Here is a 22,959-nt window from a genome sequence, read left to right on the forward strand (position 1 = left end):
GTTTTATTGAAGTCTTATTGTGGACCAAACGGCAATAATACATATCTCCTACCTTCAAAAGCCTGATTAGGTTTGTTACCCTTTGGGATCGCGTTGAAAGCTTACTACATATTGACTGTAACAGTATCCCCTAGGTAGATAGAAAATTTATTTCTTTGTGAAGATCGAAATAAAATATGAATCAATAAAATAGACAGCACGTATTCGATTACGTTTCATAACCATCAATTATTGAAGAATATTGTGTTCACTCACAGACGTGGATGTAGCAACCATGACCACGTTGATAAAATAAAAATGTTTCTCCTTGACCGTGTTCGTAGCTGCCTTTGCTTCTTAGTGAAAGAGATGAGACTACAAAGGGATTCATAGTCTGCAAGCTGCTACCTTTTTTTTTTTCTTTTTTGATCCATCGAATCGAAAGTGTTAGTAATGATGTTCGTTATTCCGAGGGTTCGTTAATCCGAACGTTCTTTATTCCAGAACACACAAATTTCGTATACCAAAGTTGTTCGTTTATCCGAAAATAAAAAAGGGTGCGTTAATCCGAACATTTGGAGCTTTATTCCGAAGATTCAGTATTTCATATTATAGACAAAGACAAAGACAAAGTAACTTTGCTGAATTTTAGAACTTGCATAATTTGTACATAAATGAGCAAAAGAATGTTCCTATAAAAGAGAGGTTGAAAAGGAAAAGTAACGATATCTTCAGATAAAGCTGATATATAAAGAGAATTCGTGTGAATGAAAGCTATAACAACAACAATGATAATAATAATAATAATGATACTGCTACTACTACTACTACTACTACTATTACTACTACTACTACAAATAATAATAATGATAATAGTACTAATAATGATGATAATAATAATAATAATAATAATAATAATAATAATAATAATAATAATAATAATAATAATACAGTAATCATCATCATCATCAATCATAAATCTTGTTTTAACTGAGTTCTCCAACCATTTGGCGTTTATACATTTATATTCGGGGCATTCGCGTGTGATGAGGTGTTTGGGCGTTCCAATCCGTCATTCGAAATTTGTTCTATCAGGTGGATGTATGATGAAATATGACTCCACTAAAATGGAAGCATATTATTCATGAATTCCTAAGAATTATTTTCTCTCTGGGTTCCTCTTTTCGGCGTTCATTCCAAAATGCCATGCCGTTCAGCTAGGACTCAAACCTAGAGGTATTAATGTCAAGATGAAGAAGATCCAAGATTGTCTTCCAATCAGCGTTGAAAATGTTCACTCGATATTCCATACTGTACCCATATGCATGTATCATTAGTAATGAAACCAAATGCTGTATACGTCTTATGATAGAAAGACAAAATAAGAGGGAAAGAAATCCGTTTTTATCCTCGTGATTGCATCACATGTGTGTGCAAAAACCTTGTTTGTTAGAAAATAATGTAGTACTCGACTGATTGAAGGAAGAAGAACGGGAGAGCAATATAGTTTAAATTTGATGAAATGCCAAATTGGGAATGCGTGTTTTTGGTAAATATAAGATCGTTTTTATCTCTCTATATAGAAATATCACCAGAACTAAATGATAAATGTGAGAGAGATTACTGAATGATGAGGAGATAATGGGTGTGGGTAGCTTATCGATTTGAATTAAAAGACTATAGCAAGCTTCGCAATTCAAATCTGCTTTAGCGAGCTCTACAGAGAAAGCCAGCTGAATTGGAACAAAACCAGGACGAGGGGATATTATGTGATATCACTTTGTACGAAATGGGTTTTCTCGATTTCGAGTTACGTGTTACTTTCTTCTCGTATGCTTACTTGCTTTCAGATTTGAAATAAAAATCCGATATTAAAAGGGTGTTCTAAGCAAACATTTATCAAACGTGTGCTAATACATTCTGTGAATGAATGAATAAATGAATGAATGAATAAATGAATGAATGAATGCATAAATGAATGAATGAATAAATAAATAAACAAATAAACTAAACCGTGTTTCAACGGTCTGTTGTAATGTGTATCAATACAAGCTGCTACCTAATGATCACTACCTGATTATGTCTGGGGTAAATCATAAGTCCCGACCTTAAAAGTAAATGAAATTTGTTACATTTTATTGGTAACGATTTAGTTTTGACGTTTCATGGAGGAAGTAGTTTATTATCGGCACGAGTAAAAGCATATTCTTTCTTTAAAAGTGTTGGCCCAGCATCTATTTTTAGTGGCCACCGGAACACCAATGTTGAGCCTTGGTATGTCTGCAGCATGAAAGTATGCTTAAGGTATCATGACGTTTCAGTTTCATTTGATAATTGATTGTGTAAGTCCCAGGTACACTCTTTATGTTTTTAGAGATGTTTTGTCTTTGTTTCCTGTTGAAAATGGGGTCCCGAAGGATGTGGTCTGGTTCAAATGTGACAAATGTGGCAACCACCGGAAAATAGCTCAGCGGCCGTGGCACATACCTACATGGAGCTTTTCTCCTGAGGCTCTATATACAAATGATATGAGGCAGTCAAACGCACAATTTGAGCACCATTAATATTAATGAAAAGAAAGCACCTTGATTGATGACGTTGTCGCAGCGAAGGATTCTCATGAAAAGAAATGACATAGCGAAATGTAATGATCACGGGAACGTATGAGATGAGGCTTTCACATTTGGCTTGGGCTCACACGTGAAAGATGGGAAAGGAATGAAGAAAATGACTATAGATCCATTAATTATCTTGACCATTTTCAAGCCGAATCAAAATAATCATTGGGTTTAAGGATAGGATTGTGATAAAAACGAAGTATTGTATATATAAATATATATAAAAATTGAATAGATGCATTCTGGATACGGGCTATCACTTCATAAGAAAAGTTAAAAAGTTAAGTCATGCTTGTAATACGTAGCCCTCAAAGATAGCGCGGAATTTTGAAATTTTGTCTTTGGGATTCCATTTTTCCTTCTCTCCCTCTCTTATCTCTTAATCTTTGTGTGTCTTCGATCTCTATCTCTCTCTCTATCTCTCTCTCTATCTATCTGTGGTTGCCAAAGCAGAATGCTCTCAGTTTTTGTTGCCGGCCTCATTGTTTCACTTCCTGTCATTTCGGAATTGTGTGTCACACTAAAGACATCATTGTCGGTTTGGTTTGATGCGATTCCTGAAGCAGCATTTGTTTAATCAGAAAGACTCTCCTGTACGCAGATGATGGTCGGCCCTATTGATTGTTACAACGAGAAAGTGTGAAAAGAGAAAAGAAGGACCCGAGGTGTTTCCTCCGCGCCACCACAGATGATGAGAAGGAAGGAGAAACTCGGATTGCATACTGCATGCACCCAACAGTCTTAGGTCTGAACTAATGGATGTTGTCTATTTTTAATCTGTAGAGGGCTAGGGTGAGCGCGGTGAAGTGTTAACTGCCTTCATTCAAGCGATGGTATCTAAAGATTCATTCGCTCGATGTCGACCTAGAAAATGACATGACGTATTGGGCTGTCTGTCTGATATGATTGTATGCGAAGACCAGACTGACACAGCGAGTATACACACTGATAAAGTTACGAAGGGAAAGACAGACTTCACAAATGTACACACTGCACCTACACATACACAAAACAAAACACACACACATTCATGAGGCACACATATGCACACACACACACACACACACACACACACACACACACACATTTCATTTCATTTTATTTGGCAGAATATAAAACAATGTACAAGAAACAAGAAACAAATACATGCCAGGTCTCCTAAGAAGCAAATTTATGCTTGTGGTTGGAGCCCTCAAACCAAAAGGATAAAATACTGTACATACAATCAACCAGCACTTTTTGTGATATGGACTAATACACACAGAAGATTAGTCCAAATTGAAATAACACAATGTGTACTCAAGTCATCTGTTATTGACACAAAAACATATCTTTGCTTAATTTGTTGGCAGACATAGTACACACACGCACACACTCGCACATTCATCCTTAGTATACAGAGAAAAAGAGATGAGAAAAAGAAAGGTAGAGGAAGAAAGGAGGTTTAGTCAGTCATGGATACCATCTGTCTAAATACACTCTGTTTATATAATACTTTAAATCTGGAAAATGTAGTGCTAGATTTAAGGTCACCATCGATAGAATTCCATTCCTTGACACCTGTAAAACGTATGGATTGCAATCTTAGAGTGGAATAAGTAAAAGGTTTACGAAAATTGTAGCGGTACCGGGTGGGATATGAGTGGAATGAGGAATTCATATGGAACATGTTTTTGAACACATCGGGCAACATATTTTGGTGATACTTAAACATGAATAACAAAACATTCAGCTTGACCAGATCAAAAATTGGAAGTACAGTGTATCCGAAATTGTACAAAGAGTGGTGAACTTGGACAAATAAAATGACTATTGCTTATACTACGTAAAGCTCGTTTTTGAAGCATGTATAATCTGTTAATGTGTACTCTGTATGTGTTTCCCCATACTTCATTGCAATAATTAAGATGAGGCAAAATTATTGCATTATAAATATTTACCAAGATATTAGAAGGTAATACACTTTTTGGTTTGGATAAAACACCTACATTTCTTGACAATTTAGAACAAATATTTGCAACATGATACTTCCAGTCAAGGGATTCATGAATGAATACGCCTAGAAAAATATCGACTCAGTTCTCTCTATGGAAATATTATCAATCATAACATTAAATTTGGTCGTGAAACAACAGTTTTTTACCTCTCGGATGAAATATCATATATTTTGTTTTACTAAAATTCAAAAAAAGTTTATTACTCTTGTACCATTCACTTAATATTTCAAGTTCACTATTCATTGTGGAAATTAATGAGGATATATCTTTGTGAGAGAAAAGCACAACAGTGTCATCAGCAAATAATGAGAATTTTAAGATCTTTGAGGAATTCACAATATCATTCACATACAACAAGAATAATAGAGTTCCTAGAACTGAGCCTTGTGGTACACCAATGTTCACACTGAGGCATTAAGATTCAACACCATCGACCACCACATACTGCTTCCGGTTATGTAAATAACTTTGAAACCACTGTAATGCCACTCCTCTTAAACCATATAATGCAATTTTTTTTAATAAGATGTGGTGGTCGATGGTGTCGAATGCTTTAGATAGATCCATAAATATTCCACAACAAAGGTTTCCTATTTCAAATTCCTGTAATATATAGTCAGCGAGATGAATAATACTCAATGAGATGGAATAAGTTTTCCTAAATCCAAACTGTTCAGGAATTAAAAAATTGTTCTTTGTCAGAAAGGTATAAAGTCTCTTATACAGAATTTTTTTCTAACAGCTTGGCAAAAACTAAAATAATTGCAACAGGTCTGTAATTTGAAATATACTCAGGCTTACCCTTTTTAAATAATGGAATAATTTTTGCAGTCTTCAATTTTTCTGGAAAGAAACCACAGCTAAATGATGCATTGACAAATATCACACAAAGGTTTGGCAAAATAATGAATACATTCCTTGACTACTCGGGGTATATCATCTGGCCCAGATGCTTTTGATGTATCTAACGAAGAAGCTATTTCAATTATTTCGTGAATAGAAGTTGGTGAAATAAAAAAGGAGGAAACATTTCCTGAAGAAATATAATTTTTAAATTAACTTGACGAGATTGATATTGCTTCTGCTAATTTTTGACCTACATTTACAAAATAATTATTGAATTGCATGGCTATATCTTCTTTTGATGTACATTTTATATTGTCAATGTACATGGTTCGGAAATTTGTGTTGTTTTTTAGTGCCCAATATGGTGTTAATTTCTTTCCAAGTTTTTTGCATATTGCCTTTCAGTGAAGAAAATAAATTCTTATAACATATTTGTTTTGATTTACGAATAATATTAACAAGCTTATTCTTATAATATTTGTATTTCTGAATAAACCGAGACTTGTGGCTTCCCAGAGTTTTTTTTTTTTTATACAATCTATTCTTATGATTAATGGATTTAACGATACCACTTGTAATCCAAGGTCGCTTTAACTTAACACTTTTCCTGTGTTGAATCCTTTGCAATGGAAAATATTTATCATATATAATACACAAAACTTATCAATAAAAATATCATAACTAACATTATACTGGGAACATTCAGAACTATCAAACCACTCAGTTGATTCCAATGCCTGTTTAAACAATAACATATTAGCTTCAGTGACTATTCGTTTTTTATATCTTTCAGACTTACATGATCTATTGTTACACTGAAATTTCTCTTCAGACAGACAAAATATTGGGAAATGATCTGATAGATCATCATAAACTATACCAGAGTGAAATTGCTTTTCAAATCTATTTGTATATATATTAAAGAGGCTCTATTTACTGAAATACGAGTTGGTTTGTCTATCAATGGGTACATACAATAAGAAAACATCATATCTACAAACTCATTTGTTTTGCTGTGAGAACCGTAATTCAACAAATCAATGTTAAAATCCCCTAAAAGATACATATCTTTTTTCTCACTTTGCAATAATTCAAAAACATCATTCAATTTATCAGTAAAACAAGAAATGTCAGTATTCGGTGGCCTATATACACAGGCTACAATAATAGATTTATTACAATTTAACACGCATTTATACAAAGATATACATGGCAAAGACAAAAAAAAAAAAAACCCCAGACAGATACAGAAGTCTAAAATATCTGAGGATATCAACGAGATTAAGGTGAAAAGTGATAAGCAAACATGGCCGTGACACTTCATCTCATACTCTAATTTTACTTTGTATACACGAAACCGCCTCTAGACATTTAACAGGTGTGGGCTGGAAGACATGCAAAAACCTTATGCAACAAAATAATCCAGTGGACGATAAATAAGACTGCACGGATCATGAGTAGGCCTACTGATATTAGTGCACAAGGCAGTAACGAACAAAACCGCACCAGGGCCATGAAAACTGTCATAGCTACTACAATCCTAATAGATTGCCGTCGAAGTCATACGTTGGCGAATGTGTCAGGATTTGGGTTTGCTTTTCCTGTTTAGAAATGCAGCGATGGACACGTTAAACCATAGGAACCCCAGCAGGGCTTGACTATGGTAAAAAATAGACTTAACTGAGGAGCCTTCTGAAGTGACATTTTAGCCCCCGATACGAAAGCAGCGCTATATTGGGTCTCTCTCATGTTTTGGATGGGGATAAAGACGACTTGAGGATTATGCAACTACACGGCTCGGTGTCAATGCTACAAGCTACTACATACTTGACTCTGTTCGACAAAGTCAATACAAGACCTTGTTAGCCATTCATACAGTGACTTACAACGGCACTCTAAATTCGCAAGATAGCTTTTAATATGACTGAAAGATTGATTCAGTGTGTATGAGTAGACTTCAAATAAAAACTACGTTGTTGTAATCAGGGGCGGATCCAGGAATCCCGTAAAGGGGGGGGGGGGACACAATATTTCTGGTGCTACTTCCGGGTTTCATCTCATTTTTAAAATTTCTTTTGTTTTAACAATAAATAAAGAGGGGCGTGCGCCCAGTGCGCCCCCTCCCCTTTCCCCTGGATCCGCCACTGGTAATGATCGAGGCTCACTTCTTCAATAAAAATTATTGTGTATATTATCATCCCTTCTGGCTGTTACTGACAATAAAATCAGTATATTTACTCTACAGTGTTTCATTCAGTGGAGCAACATCGTGTTTTAATGCACACAAAGTCATAAGAACGTTCCAGCGCTAACTGGAAATTGAAGCAGATATCTAAAACTAACAAATTTTACTGACGACATACACAGTGCTCAGGTGCAATGATGGCATGTTGGTTGATATTCTTCTCTCATTTCTCATTACCTCTGGCTGTGTAACTCGATTTTGATTTCAGGAGTGTGTAGTAGTATTTGTACTCCACGCAGGTCTACCAAGGACATCGTTTTCAGAATGAATCAAATTAATGTGTGCAGTAGCCTAGCGACCGTCATAAGTAAATTAAACTCGTCATACTTATTTATGAAACTCACTCATTTTTCATCACACATACTTGACGCATCCAACAGTGTTCAAAGTTGACAGTTGTGATAAACTATAGCGTGCTCTGTGAACCATGTTGGTAAATATGTAAAAGTCATAACTGATGAGAAAACAAGGTAAGTATTGCGGAAACGTGTCCCTTGTTTTCCAAATTCATAAATGATTATCTGTGAGATACAGGTGAACTTGATTGAGGGAGACGGTGACACTCTAAACAGATTCACACCTGCGTGCGTCGAATATTACATGTCTAGTTCAAGGTTGAGAATTGTCTTTCATAAATCGCAGAATTTGGGGAAAACTAGGTCATCCTATTTCGACCCTACACATAGTCTCATTTGCATCGTGTGCTTTATCCAATGACATTGTCCTACGCCTGTCACGTGACTTCTATTATGACACTTGGATGATCGAGCTGGTGCTGGTTCAGCAAATGTAATCCAATAAGTATGTATACTGGCATTGTGGCTCTCATACTGTAGTATGGATAATTGAAGAAAAATTCTATCATTTTTTTTTTCTCGATAGTTACTGCATGCAGACAGTATTTTCGTGCCCAAGAAATCGCAATTTTTATCTACAAATATTGCAGGGGCATGGAAGAAAATCTCCATTAATTTTGTGTGAAGCCATGAGTTAAAATACAAGTTCGATAATTTCATCATTGAACAAAATGCGGTGATCAAAGTCCTCACGAATTTGAAAGAAATAACAACCGTATTTGGTTTTTATTACAATAAGTTTGAAACGCAGGGACAACCTCTTTAGATTTCCCGTGAATAAAGTTAACTACCAAATATATAAAGATCGTATATACCATACAACTTCTAAACAACTATAGCCTGAAGAGACTGATCCGTGATAGATAGGGGTGCACATCACGAGACCGACACCCACGAGTCATACAGCCAATAAGTTCGACACTAAGTAATTAACAAGGCCCACGAGACCGACACATTAAGCCCCGTGTTGTATCTGTCGAACTCGTGGGCTGTTTTTACCTAATTTCGAACTCATGCGCTTTATTTGCCTATTGTCGAACCCAAGGGCTGTATGACTCGCGAGCTGTATGAATCATGGTCCTGTTTTCAATGTCGAACTTGTGGGCTGTATGACTCGTGGGTGTCGGTCTCGTAGGATGACCCCATAGATAGAGCTGTCGATCATTGAGCGTTAGACCAACTCACTCAGAATGAACAGATGGAATGGTTTGTTTATTAAAATATCGGTTTATGGAATGCATTGGAAACCCGGAGTAGTCCTTCTCAGGCATGCCATTTGTATGATAGATATTCCATTAACAAATAATTTAATGACCTTCATAATTCCGTTAATGTTATACTTTGATACAAATGAAAGAATGAAGGCCAGGCTCTTGTTATCACTTTGAAATAAATGTGAATCATTCCTCTGAAAATCTGCTTATGGTCGACCCTTTAAACGTTTCAGTTGTGTAAAAAATGAAAACCTAACTGAATTCAACTGAAAGTAATATCAACGTGCAACAAATTTGAAGCTGTCTTAAATAGAGAGTTTTATACTTATGTTTCATTATCTAGGGCGTATAGGACTATCAAAACCAAGGTAATGGTCTTAAAGCTTCTCTTTTTTTTTCTTTTTTCTCCTTTGTTTTTCTCCTTCCTAGTCTTTGGTCGTTCGTAGGTGACATGTAAAGCAGCTGACACGTTCGTGTGTATTCCGAAGGCAAAATATTCCGGTCAGACAACTGGTAGCTACAAACGTGCTGCTCCATACATGAGAGCCTATCAAAGCTCCCATCGGTCCAGCGACAGTGAAGTCTTAATCCCAGGTCGACTGGCCTCTAGGCTCTCTACCTGGTAGAGTAAATCCAGGAGGGTTAGACAAGTGGTGACGGGGTGAAACTCACACGCAGTGAGCCTGTGTCTGTTTCTCAAGGTTCAAGATTCATAGCTTTGAACATCTAATCATATTACTGTGCTTTAAAATATAATAATAATGGGCTCATTCACTCCATAATACATCATAGATGGGCTGGATTTCTTTTGTAGGTTTTTGTTTGTTTGTTTGGTTTGAAGCTGAACGTAGGGTTCGAACATGTACGCTGTTAGAGTCCCCCTCCCCTCCCACCCCCCCCCCCCACTTGTTCGTCAAAATAAAGTCAGTATAAAAGGAGCTAATGCATATCAGCGTTTTGTGACGAGATTTGGTGGACTTCGTGTGAAACATTATAATTTTTTGTTCTGTATATGCGGCGATAAGAAATGTCTGTATCGTAGCCATTGGAGCCGTATCCTATGAAACAAAGGAAATTAAACATGGAGTGCATTTCACTTAAGGTCAGTAAGATTATCGTTGCAGATGACAGTGTATTTTCGAAACGATTAAGTGCAAATAACAGCGAAATCTAGTTTGTTTTTAAGATACCTTGTATCATCAAAAGGTATCGAGTGTCAAGAATGCAAGACTATGAAAAAATATTAATAAAACTGAAACGTATTTCCTTGTTAATCCCTAGAATGAACAACTGAGGATAACATTTCAAATTAGTTACATCACATCGTCAACCTGACAGAGGAAATGAAAGTGTATGATCACGAGATCAGTTTCGTCCATTTTCTGTGTCAGGGTCGTAACTTTCTCGGCTTTATTCAGGAACTAATGCCCATTTCACTAGTTTGATGTTTTATACATGACATCAGTGCCGTTTGGGGAGTTGACGTTGGATTGAAGCTCATAGGCAATCAATCATGGGTATTGAGGCAAATCGGGGGGTTCTTCCTCCACCCCCCTTCCTCTCTCATCCTATTTCTTTTTCTCTTTCTATTCTCTCTCTAAGATTTGAAAATGAAATATTTGATATAAATGCATTTTCCTATATAGGCATTATTTACCATTTGCAGATGAAACCCCCCCCCCAAAAAAAAAAGATTTAATGCTTCAAAATAGTTCTAAAATCTGAGTGAAGGATAGAAACAACCAAGGCTTTTAGGCTTTATAGCGATAATTATGTTAAATGCAAAAATGTTCATCAGTTTCATCAATGTTCAGTATGGCTGAATATACAAAATTTGAACAATAGTTATAACAAAAGAAAAATAGAGATATCTCCTTATATTTTAGGCTTAATATGTTTGACATGGTAGGATATTTGTGATACAACTGTCCTAGATATATGCATCAAATGTGATAACTCGATCATTTTCTAAATCTCAGCTCCCAATTTTAAACAGTATACCTTTAAGGTTATACGAATACAATTCAATCATTTTTAAGGCGAATCATTCAAACAAAAGAAAGTTTCTGACAAAATCTAATTCAGACAGAGTTTATACATTGTATAACGAAATGGAAGCGACTAACTTAAGGTGAAAACATTAATTCATATCAACTCTTATTGCTGACACTATGCAATACATACATAGAATATTGCATTGTGTATATGTTGAATAAATGTATTTTCTACAACTTCTCATTTTCCAATTTTCATTTTTAGGATACAAACTTTGTATCAGGAGGAAAAAAAAGATGTGCCAAACATCGTGATGAAATCGATAAATACACAAGAAATAGGCAATTCAGTCAAGTTGAATACATATCCACAAACACACATAATATGTATACTGTTAAATATGTATATATCTATACACAAACACCCATGCATACACCCACAAACTCCTACAATCACACTCACACACACTCACTCACACACACTAGGACACCTACAAACAGATACACACACAACAGTGATACGTATTTAGATATTTCTGTCAATACAATTCAGTCGAATACCGTGATGTTTTCAAGTTTCACCAAAGAAATCAAGTCAGCACAATGGATGTTATGACAATATTTGTCTCGTTAAACCCCAACCTGGCCGGGCTTTTGGGGCTGTTCTTAGGCCGGGGGAGGGTTGAATCAACCCCCCACCCCCAGAGCTCTCGGCCATTAATCACGCAATCGCCATGAAAATTGGCACAAACGTTACCTGCGGCGTAACCTGCCAAATTATAAAAAAAAAGAAAAGAAAAGAAATTGAAATCTTATAGATAAGAGTTTCTAAACACATTGAAAAGTTGCATTTACCTGTGACAGTTTCGACGACGGTTATCATCTTTCTTAAACGATGGCTACGGCAACGGATGATTTGGGTTAGAAAACTCTTTATCCGTTTATCAATCATCCTTATGATCTTATTTCGCAAACTTAAATAATGCTAATACAATTTATACGTGTATACACATGAAGTTATACATTTTCCTCTATATCACAAAAAGGAAAAACCTAGAATCCTAATTCCTGGTGTAAATATTCTTTGAAGCATTCATAACAATGTACTTGAAATAAAAATATGGTATCTAATTTACTTTCTGATGTAGTTTATTGCTTCATGAATTTCTTTGTTTATATTTCCTTGTTGTGACCTTTTTTAATGTTTTCCTCAATATTTATCACAGAACCTTTTGCAAGCATAATTATGCTAAAATGATATAATTTAAACCAATAAGAAGAGAAAAATCCATTTGCATTGACTTTGTACACAAAATCACGTTTCTGAGCCATTTTTGGTCTGACGAGCATGAAAAAAAGGTAATGCAGCTTCGAAACGATATATGCGATTTTTGCGAAAATGGAATCATAAAAATGTGCAAGAGTTGAAACAAAACAGAGGGCGGCGAGGTAAAAAAATTGAGCGGCGGAATGGTCGTGGAAAATGTCCAGGGGGTTGATTCAACTCCCGGCCTCCCCCGGCCGTTTTAGGGTTAAAATCACGCTCATCCAAGTTTGTATGCCGGTCTACATCCACGTGCTTGTTTCAGACCCCTCCCTCATCCCTCTCAACACACACACAGATATTCACTCATTCACTCACTTATTCAAGCCAGGACAAAAAGGGGGAAGCCGAGAGGAGTGTGTGGCTCGGAGGGAGCAATGTACATTTACTACACGACCTAGTACGTGATCGTCATGTCAGTGCATGAAATCACGTTATTTTTGAATGTATGCAGAAAATCGGTAAGTAGCACGGGCGGCGGAAGAGCCAAGAAACGTTATGTGGGACATCTTACCAATCCTGTGCCTCTTTTTTCGAACAGCACGAGTGGGTTGATTGTTTTCCATTGTGTAACTTTTATCGCTGAGGAACGGAAACACTTTACTTTTTAAACTTCTCTTCTCTCTGATTTTGCATGAGTGAGAAGTAAAAGTTATCCATAAAGTGGCAATCAAAACTTTTTATCTGACGTAATTTTTACAGAATTCGTGAAGTACAATACAAAATGTACGTAGATAAACATTTTCATGCAAGGATGGCTTTAAATAACATTCCCCTCATATTCCATTTGTTCTTCCTCCTTGACAGAAACCGTATATCCACACCCACTGTGTGCGAATCATTGAAATATTTTTTTTTCTCTGAAATTAATGCATGTATTTTCTTCTTTACCGTTTTTCAGTCTCTGTTTAAGTGTAAATTCTAACTCTTCCTCACCTCTCTCCGAGCTGCCTGTCACAGAAGGGGCTTTGCCAAGCGCTATAGATTATCCTCATACTTTTCATCTTTGATTTTATAAGGTACTGCTGTAATTTGAAGTTTCACGATCTTATGAAGATGTGAACCGCTTCAACATGATAAGCCCTTAATATAAATCATCTTTGATAAGTTTTCGAAATGTTCTTACAAGTTACGGCCCCCTTTATAGTTAGATTTACATCCAACTCAATATGAATATGCTATGATTACGCCTAAGATCCCACAAATTAAAAGAAAAAGAAAGAAAGAAGAAAAAAGACCTGCATATTTCAGCGTTTTAAATAAATGTTGATACGCCGGTATGCGCTGGTCAAGTGGTCAAGGTTTGGCAAGGCATCTATACACAATGTCTGATTATTCGTCCATTCACTTCTTAGTATCATCGTGTTTTTTCCCCTCTGGCAAACATTAACGATCAGGCTATGCCCCTAATATTCTGTTGAAAAAAAAAACAAACAAACAAACAAACTTGTTTAATTACGTATTATTTCTTTTTAATGAAAACAAACAAGCACCATCCCCTAGCACATAGACTCAGCTGTCTTTGTCCCCCCCCCCCTCTAAATGCATTTACAAACGAGGTTTTCTTCAGTTGAATACAGTGTACATGTTCACAATAAATCTCATCCATCCGTAAGTGTGCGATGTTTTTAAACGGAAACGTCCGAGGATATTTCATGCAATGTGTTATCAAGATTTGTTGGGTGTATGTCAAGCATAACAACAGAAAGGCCGACGTAGCAAGGCAGCTTCTTGTCTCGGGGTTTAATTGTCTTTCATCGCATTTTGGCGTGTGTCGTCTGTAGCTCCTGTTTGTTTCGTTTTTGTTGTTGTTTTTTGTTTGTTTGTTTGTTTTTGTTTGTTTGTTTTTGCTGTTCTCTGTTTTGAGGAGGATAATCTCGACTATTGTATTAAATAAAAAGAAATACACCAAATGACTGATGGGTGCAAATTATGCAAGTTTTGTTTATCACTGTAAACTTGAAGGGTTGCAGGTTTCATCATTTTTCCTGTTAAAGACCCGTTTTTATTTTACAGCGTGTGGCCTTGTGTTTCGCAAACTACAGTCCGCACGTCTTTCTGTTGTAGTCGTGTTTTCAGCAACGATTAACTTCTCGACCCGGTCTTCTGTTGATATAAAGTCTGTACGCGATTCTAGATGGGATATATTGTACTATATTAGTGTATCACGCTATCGCCATTTCGCACGGCAAACGTCATGTAGATGGCAAGGTCTCGTCGACAGATGGCGCGGTGACGTGACTTACAGGTTAGCAATGGATCACGGCTAGAAATAGGTCTACGATTTAAAGTTCACGAGAAATTAGAAACGTTTTCCTGACAACATGCAATCATTCAATACTATCAGGGTTGCACTTTAATTTTTATCACAAAAGTGCACAATTAGAATATATCAATGGAATGGAATGAAATTCAATGGAATACTTTTATGATTCATACTAGAATATACACCTGAAGAGTGATTTGCACAAACATTAATTCTGTTGGAATCAGCCAAATAAGTGCATTAACTTGATGGCATAATGATTATCATGTAAACACGGATTGACACCACCTCTGTAAAGATAAAACACTGACCTGCCCATAAAATAGGCACTAATCGTATATATGCTAACCGTAGAAAGAGGATGGCATACTACATACACCTTTGTATGTTCCAATTCATTGAATATCTCCAAAGCGCAAATCAATTCGAGCTAAATTCAGTTGATGTAAAATCAACCTGGAGGATAATTTCCTCTTAACGTGCCTTAGAATCGAAGGTAGACTGGATGAGTACAGCTGACCTGAGCTACATATAACTATGCATGCCTGATAGCAGAGAATGACTTGGAGTTTGATAAAAGTAGGAAACACTCTTGCATGCACTGGGGCATTTCATTCTGCTGCTGTTTTCTTTCAATGAGTTATACATGGTCCAAAATATATGTACACCGTGTATCATCGCACTAACTACCATGACTCATTGTTCATCAAAATTTCAATTACAATTTCATTTCATCCAATTTACTCCTATTTAGCCCATTTCAGATTGAAGCTTGCACAAACACCTTTAATCACGCTACTCATTACTTTGTCCATACATTTCTGTTATGTCGTATACATGCACTAAGTAACTCTAGCTCAAAGCATCAACTCGTGTGGCCTGTTAGAGAAAATGGGTACGCACTGTTAACTGCTGTCATCAAGCATTCCCTGGATTAAAATAAGACATTCATTTCCCCCCCCCCCATGGAAAATATACATTTAAAATGTACATGTAGTGTATATGTGTGTGTGGGTGTATATATACATACATATAGAGTTTGTTCGCAAAAACCGATACACTGTATGTCCATTTTTGAAGATTTTGAAGATTTTGAAGTATGGTCTCTGTCATAAAATACAAAATAATACCTTTTAAATGATAATGATTATATTGGTCACTACATATAAAGGTAAATTTTTTTATTTTTCTTCACCTTTAATCGCAAATATATCTCCATTTGGCAAATATGGATTTATCGTTTTTTGCGAACAAACTCTTCATATATACAATGTACATACGTATACAATGTATATACGAATATATGTATGTTTTTTTTTTTTTTTGGGGGGGGGGTGAATGTATGATTTTCATACCCCAAAAGTAAAGAGGAAAATTCTTTTCAGTTTTACACATGACCACAATGCACATGATTTAGTTGAGAACATCCCAACAGTGCTATACAGAGTTCACTGTACTGTCCTACACAGCGGTACATCTTTTACTGGAGGTTCACATTGATGGAACCAATCATGAACTTGATTAGAACCATAATTAATATGTAACCCTTTTTAACACTGTTGTATGATCGCTCACTCCATGAATGAACTCAGTCACAAAACAAGGCATCCTTTCACACGAGATCTGACAGAAACCATGTAAGAAAATATGGGCAATTGCAGTCTTTATATCATTTTATTTCTGTCTGTCAAGTACATTACATTAATAACTTCCTTTTCCACAAGCTACCATGTATTCATGTAGTTATTCAGCTCTTCCCATTATTTATATATTCATCTAATAATTCATCTCTTTTTTATTTGTTCATGCATTTATTTACCTATATGTGCATTTGTTTCATTATCTATTTGTGCATTCATTCATAGTAAATGTATTTACCAAGTAGAGCGTATGTAAAGAAACTAGTCGAAAAGATAGTTTGTTTGAAATCACTCAAATGAACATTGCTCATCTAAACCCAGCAATTTGCAGTTTGACCATCAAAGCCATATATCAGTGCATCTCTTGTACAGTAGCCCTATCAAAACAGACACCAGAAATACCCTTCATTGTGCCAACATGAGTGGTGGTGGCTTTATCATTTCTTGTGCTGAGCTATTGATATGCTTTATCATTTCTTGTGCTGAGCTATTGATATGCATGAATCAAATTTATTTAGTATCAGGTTCTTTTACCAAAATTGTGCAAAACACTCCAGCTGTAGATTTGTTCATATTTGGCTAAGATTTCATTAAAACTTACATGGATTGGTCTGCAAAAAAATATGAAATGAAAGAGAAAGACTCATTTCCTTGCAATCTATTCTAAAAACAGGTCATTTTAGTACATTGTAATTATTAATTTCACTGATGGCAAGAAATACCATTTTTTTTTTAATAAAATCTAGAGACTTCAGTCAGAAACACATGTTTGGACTTGTGAAAGTCTACTTTATCAAGAGAATACAATGACAAATATGCACATCAATTCCATACAGTACAATGTACTAGTACATTGTATTTTCATCTCCAACATCTACTTTTTGTCTTCTTCATACATTTAAAAAAAAGAAATAGTAGACTATAATTTATTCATACCATTTTTTTAATCAGGTTTCCTTCATTATAAGGATAAGTATCAGAAATGCAAAGCTTAGGATCATGGTTAAAAAAAAATAAACAAACACACAAAACTGCGAACATGAACACCAGTCTCTGCTGATATGAGTAATTCTTGACATCATTCTAATTCATTTGAAAAATTCGTGATTAGAAATACTGTAAAACATATCAAAAGGACGATTACTGGTTAGGAAGATTTTGAGGGGGATGATATGTCACATGTGTGCTAAAATAATATACTGCAGACTGTTGACTGAACTGATATTACATTAGTTATTTCTTGTATTTATGAGAAGATTCCAAATGGATCAATGTTGAATGGACTGCATGGATCCACAATGAGTTAACATTCTGTTACAGTAATCAAGCAATCAGTAGAAAAACGACGGAAGCTAACTCTGTTATGTTTGGAACTTCCAGGAAATTGTACCATACATTTTCTGATAGGCATTGTTGTGGAATGAAAATCAAACTGAGACAAACTTCGTATTCTCTGATCCATATTCCAGAAAAAACAAACAAACCTTCAGTTATGGAATCCAGGTGTGTACTAGGAATAATGATGGCAGCAAAACTTGTCAGACTACATGTAGCTGTGAGGACTAGCTGGTAATCAATCACAGCTGATCCTTCCCATCAAATGTCTGAAATGAAAGAAAATGAATGAAAATCATACTTACAGAATGATGTCTCCAGCAACATACACAAATAAAAGACTCAATGTGTCACTACTGTTAGACTTCTGGACAAAGGGGGTGATGTTTGAAAGGGTCAAGAAGCTTCTTAAAGTGTATTAAAGGATCTGCAGGTGGCTTTTCTGCTCCTTTTGATCAATTTCTTGAGGAATTCTTGGCAGTTACCACAAAAATAAATCTGAAATCTGCCCACAGATGGAGGGTATCATTTTGCAGCAGACTACGGTCAGATGTTATGCAAGTTCATTTCCATAGTTAATACAAGAGTTGCTACCAATGTAAGTTAGTAAGCAAGAAAAACACATACTTCTGATACTGTAAAAGTGGAAATTTTCACAGCATTGAAAGTTTTTCACATTTCGCGCAACCAGAAACCAGTGTGAAAATAAAAGCACACAAATATTTTTGCTCGCTATATGTTCCAGTAGTTTGTCGTGATTCTGCAGAATTAAAAACATGCGAAATTCGTCTCACTTGGCTGGATGCGAAAAATTACTTGCGCAAAAATATCCACTTTTACAGTAATTCTAAGATGTGAGCACATCTGCAGCATCATTAACAAACTGAATGACATCATACTTTCACTGGTAGGTACACTCTACTTTGTATGAACAGTATGCACTTTCAACATGTATGGTCATTACTGCTAGCAGGATCTAAAGGCCTTGAGTCACACATAAAAGTCCTAGAGTCTCTCTCCCAAGTCCTTGCAAAGTTTAAGTTACAACCAGGAAATGAGTCAAAGAAAAACTTTGTTCCCCAGACCAGCTCTATCAAAGTATACTCAAGGAACAATCTTTCTCACTTTAGTTTTTCTTTACCCAGAAACAAAAAGGATATGAACACTATCCAACACAATTTAAGGTCTGTCATAATCTGGATCTATTAGTTAATGATGCCTGTAGTGGTGTCAAGCAATTGTGGAAAAAACTGTAATCAACCATCTTGGTCTACCACTTTGGTATACTAGTTAGTCGCTGATAAAGTATTTTGTGCAAATAATTTGCAAGGAAAAAGGATGTACACATGACTGAGCTCTGGTAAACGAGGAGTTTCAAGGCTAACACGAAAAAGAAAATATATTGGAAATGGTCAGAAATGTATTGTCCACATGTCACTGGACTCACCAAGTGTGCCGTGGACCTAGTGTCCTTGTTGGCTGCTACAGGTTGAATCAAAGTCTTCTACTTCTCAGCCAGTAGTCACCTGTCTTCAAACCTCAGTGATCCAACCTTGAACCCATTCCTGTGTCTCATGGCGGGTGGGGCATTCAAGGTGCTCCTTGCTAGAATCAAACCCAGCTCTAGACATGCATCGGTGGTCAGTGTGACGCCATGCACCATTAAGTCACGATTCCATTCCTCAGCCAATCTGGTAAATTTAGAGATAGGATGTTGGGATACAGTGCTATGAGAAATCATATATAAACAGAGGTTTAAAACATATTTTATACTAACAGCAAATATTTTAAGACAGGCCAGTAAAAATGTTTTAAAGGAAAATGTACATGATCATACATTGCGTCATGAGGTGAAAGGGTAAGGACATCAGTGATATTATCTTACTATATAACTGAAAAAAGATTACAATGATATAATGATTTACAGCTATGTCACCACCATGGGCTATGAAGATCCATCCTTTGAATGGCTACCATCTACAGTACATTTTATTTCTACTGTCCACGACATTTAAATATGCAAAGTTAACAACACAATTAAATCTGAAAACAAAAAATACTAACATTTTGAAAACAGTGTTATCGTTGAGGCTACGTCATTTATTTTTCTGCCACTAATAGAAGTGTCCTTGCAGTCTTTTATGAATGCATAGCCAGACATAAAAAACATCTGCATTTCATTTTGCATAACTTTGTATCTTCTTAAGATGAATATAGTTCACTGCATCATAAATCTATTACTTCTAAAAGAATGAACACAATAGTCTGGAATGAAGTTGAATAGCTTAACACATATCAAGTTAGAATTGCAGAATTATTGAAATGCTAATATCTACAGAAAAACTTCAGAGATCTACTGAATTCCAGGCTTCATGTGTCAGACAAACAGCCACCAAGAATCTATATCTCTTATTACAACTGTAGGAAGCATAGAGCTACTTTGATTTGTAGAGCTGAATTACTAAAGAAGTAACATTTTGTCAGCCAGCATGGGTGAAATACCAACCTCTGTCCTGTCTCACACTGGCAAGTTTGGTAAAGAACCTTGATCACTCTTTGACTTTCCAACTTCACTTCTCTCTCAGCATCTCTCTGAGCAGCATCATGACAAACTGAGATGGAGGCTGAACAGTAGCTACCTGGCAGTGTTTTGTTGAAAGAGGGCGCTCCTGAATGTAGTAACTGTGTGTCAATTCCCAGTAGCCAGACCTGTAATAATTTTCAGACATGTACCTATATACCTCAGCATTCCTCGACAGAAATGAATGAAAGGTTTATTACTCTTGTGTGTACTTCTCCTTATCCTTGCATTTCTAGCATTCATAGTCCTGTGATAAGGTAAAAAGGGAGAATCACCTACTGTTTGTGTCATCAGTACCTTTGGTCAAGAATGAGGACCTTTCATCCTGGCTAGTGATGAGAATTCTAAATGATCATTTTAGTCAGTAAAGTAATCTTTAGCAGTATCATTACATTAGTATATATCGGGGGGGGGGGGGGGATTGCCCTAAAGGCCTAAAGTTTACATACTTATTCATTCAATATGTAAACAAAACAAATATTTTTAAAAGGATAAACCTCACAAAAATTTTGAACTTTAAATTTTGTGTGCCTTACCCCTTTGGACATGGCTAGAGATCATGAATATAATCCAGTTGTCATCAACTCAATTTCCAGAAAGGACTACCAACAAGACATTGCGCAAAAGTATTTCATACTATTGTTCCAGTTGATCAGCTTTAAAATACTGCAAAAAAAAAAATAAATAAAATAATAATAATAATAAAATGCAACTAATTCAGTAGAATTTTTCTGTTCAGAACCAACTTATGCTGATCTAACAGTCACTTTTAATACTTATAAAAGTTGAATTATTAAAGTCTTACCAGAAGCCTTGGTCTGTGTTCTTCATCGTCCTCAACAATGTATTTAAAGGTCATCTGATGTTTAAACTGTGTCACCAACAGGGAAGAAAAAGTCTGTTCCAATGGATTTGATCTGGAATGACAGGAGACTCGTACTGCATACCGGTAGAGTTTGGTTGTCTCTAGCTGACTGCTGCCATCTGTTGATGGAAAAAGTTCAGGCAATGGAAGTGAGGACCAGTTATTTTACACCACCAGAAAGCTTTACAAACTAAGGGAGTCACCAATTTCAGCTTTTGAAACATCATCACACTTGCCAGCCTCCTCTTTGATTCGAATGCCCACAGAGTACTTTACTCTATGTAGACAGACATAATTCTCATTGTAAACTTAAGCTCCTGGTTTGTTCTCACTCAATGAATTATAGGATTTAGTGAAGTGAAATAATGCAGGGGCGGATCTAGGAATTCTGTAAAGGGGGGATCCCGGAGGGGCACAATTTAATATTTCTGGTGCCGCTTCTGGGTTTATTTCATTTTTTAAAAGTTTTTATTTCTTTTGTTTTTAACAAAAAATAAGGGGGGTGTGCACTGGTTGAGCCCGGTGTGCACCGGTTATTAAAAAAAAAAAAATATATATATATATATATATATAGGAAGAAAGAAACTCTTACCCTGATTGTCTATGGAGCCTACGATGCACTTACACCTTTGGCATATCACACAGAAAGACTTTGGAGCCTGTGAGAAAGGAAACAAGGATAGTTTGCTTTACAAAAATACATGGTTGAATAGTTTTCTCATGAGAAACAGAAAACTATCAAATGATATTTCATTTCATTTCACTTGCCAGTTATTTGCAATTTATGAAATTACAATCAAACCTGTTACAGTCAGATTTGCCCTATCCATAACTTAATACTACAATTGCATTTTATTACAACAAAAAAAAAAAAAAAACAGTGAAAGAAATATTGAAAGCATTTTCACATGAAATCTAATCATGAAATGATAGCAAATACTTTTACTTCTCTGTCTCTCTCAAAATGGAGATTGAATGCACAGGAACTGCTCAGGAAGCTATGCCAGTACAGGCCCTTCCTGTAGCTTGTCTGTAAATGACTTATACCCATTTTACCTTCTTATGATACATGTATTTACTGCATAATATGAAATTACAAATCTGTAATTTTACTAACTACCCAAATACACAAATTATGATGACACCAATGAGTCTCAGGCACCATGCAATCCAATCTTCTTCTTTTTTTTTTTTCATTTTTGATGATATAAATACAATGGTTAATGTGAGTTGCACTGTAGTCATAATAGAGGAGTGAGACATCATACTATGTGGTGTCATTGACTGCTACTCACAAGTGGCTGTGAAGTCTGCCGATGTCTGCCTGGTCTCTTCTTCTCCATAGCAACCGATCCCTTCCTCAAGGATGCAGAATGAATGATGAAGTGGAGGTCATCGACCAAGACTGTCCCTTGGTCTGGAGATAGATGGAGACTTGCCATCTTGCCTCTTTTTTCTGCTATCACTTTACTCTTGCAACACCACATGTCCCCTGCCAAATCAGTCCAATCTCCTTCTGGAAGAGGGAGTACTTTTTGGAAGCCTCTGACATGAAGGAAAAACACAAATTTACAGAAACACTTATCACAGGCTTTGTGTACAAATAAACATATTTCTTGTACTTACTACTTATGGCAGAATACTGCTTTGACAGAGCCTTTAACACAGAGTACTTTTGATAAATTGATTATGCTCAAAG

The 22,959-nt window shown here is 35.9% G+C and overlaps 1 protein-coding gene across 3 annotated transcripts in view; it reads right to left on the reverse strand.

Annotated features, from left to right (window-relative positions):
- The window catches only part of LOC140242633 (E3 ubiquitin-protein ligase E3D-like), a 41,742-nt gene that overhangs the window by 15,722 nt on the left and 3,061 nt on the right, over window positions 1-22,959 (reverse strand). For 2 of the 3 annotated variants that reach the window (XM_072322386.1, XM_072322388.1), the window contains exons 3-8: window positions 22,556-22,805; window positions 21,853-21,919; window positions 21,201-21,379; window positions 20,321-20,523; window positions 19,262-19,505; window positions 16,506-18,083 (exon numbers count right to left, since the gene is read on the reverse strand). In XM_072322386.1, the coding sequence (XP_072178487.1) occupies window positions 19,337-19,505; window positions 20,321-20,523; window positions 21,201-21,379; window positions 21,853-21,919; window positions 22,556-22,805 (868 nt within the window). In that variant the 3' untranslated portion in view covers window positions 16,506-18,083; window positions 19,262-19,336. Of the gene's footprint in view, window positions 1-16,505; window positions 18,084-19,261; window positions 19,506-20,320; window positions 20,524-21,200; window positions 21,380-21,852; window positions 21,920-22,555; window positions 22,806-22,959 lie in introns of those variants that run through there. The other variant, XM_072322387.1, reaches the window with a different exon arrangement.

This window comes from Diadema setosum, chromosome 19 (genome assembly GCF_964275005.1).
Source record: "Diadema setosum chromosome 19, eeDiaSeto1, whole genome shotgun sequence".
NCBI classification, from domain to species: Eukaryota; Metazoa; Echinodermata; class Echinoidea; order Diadematoida; family Diadematidae; genus Diadema; species Diadema setosum.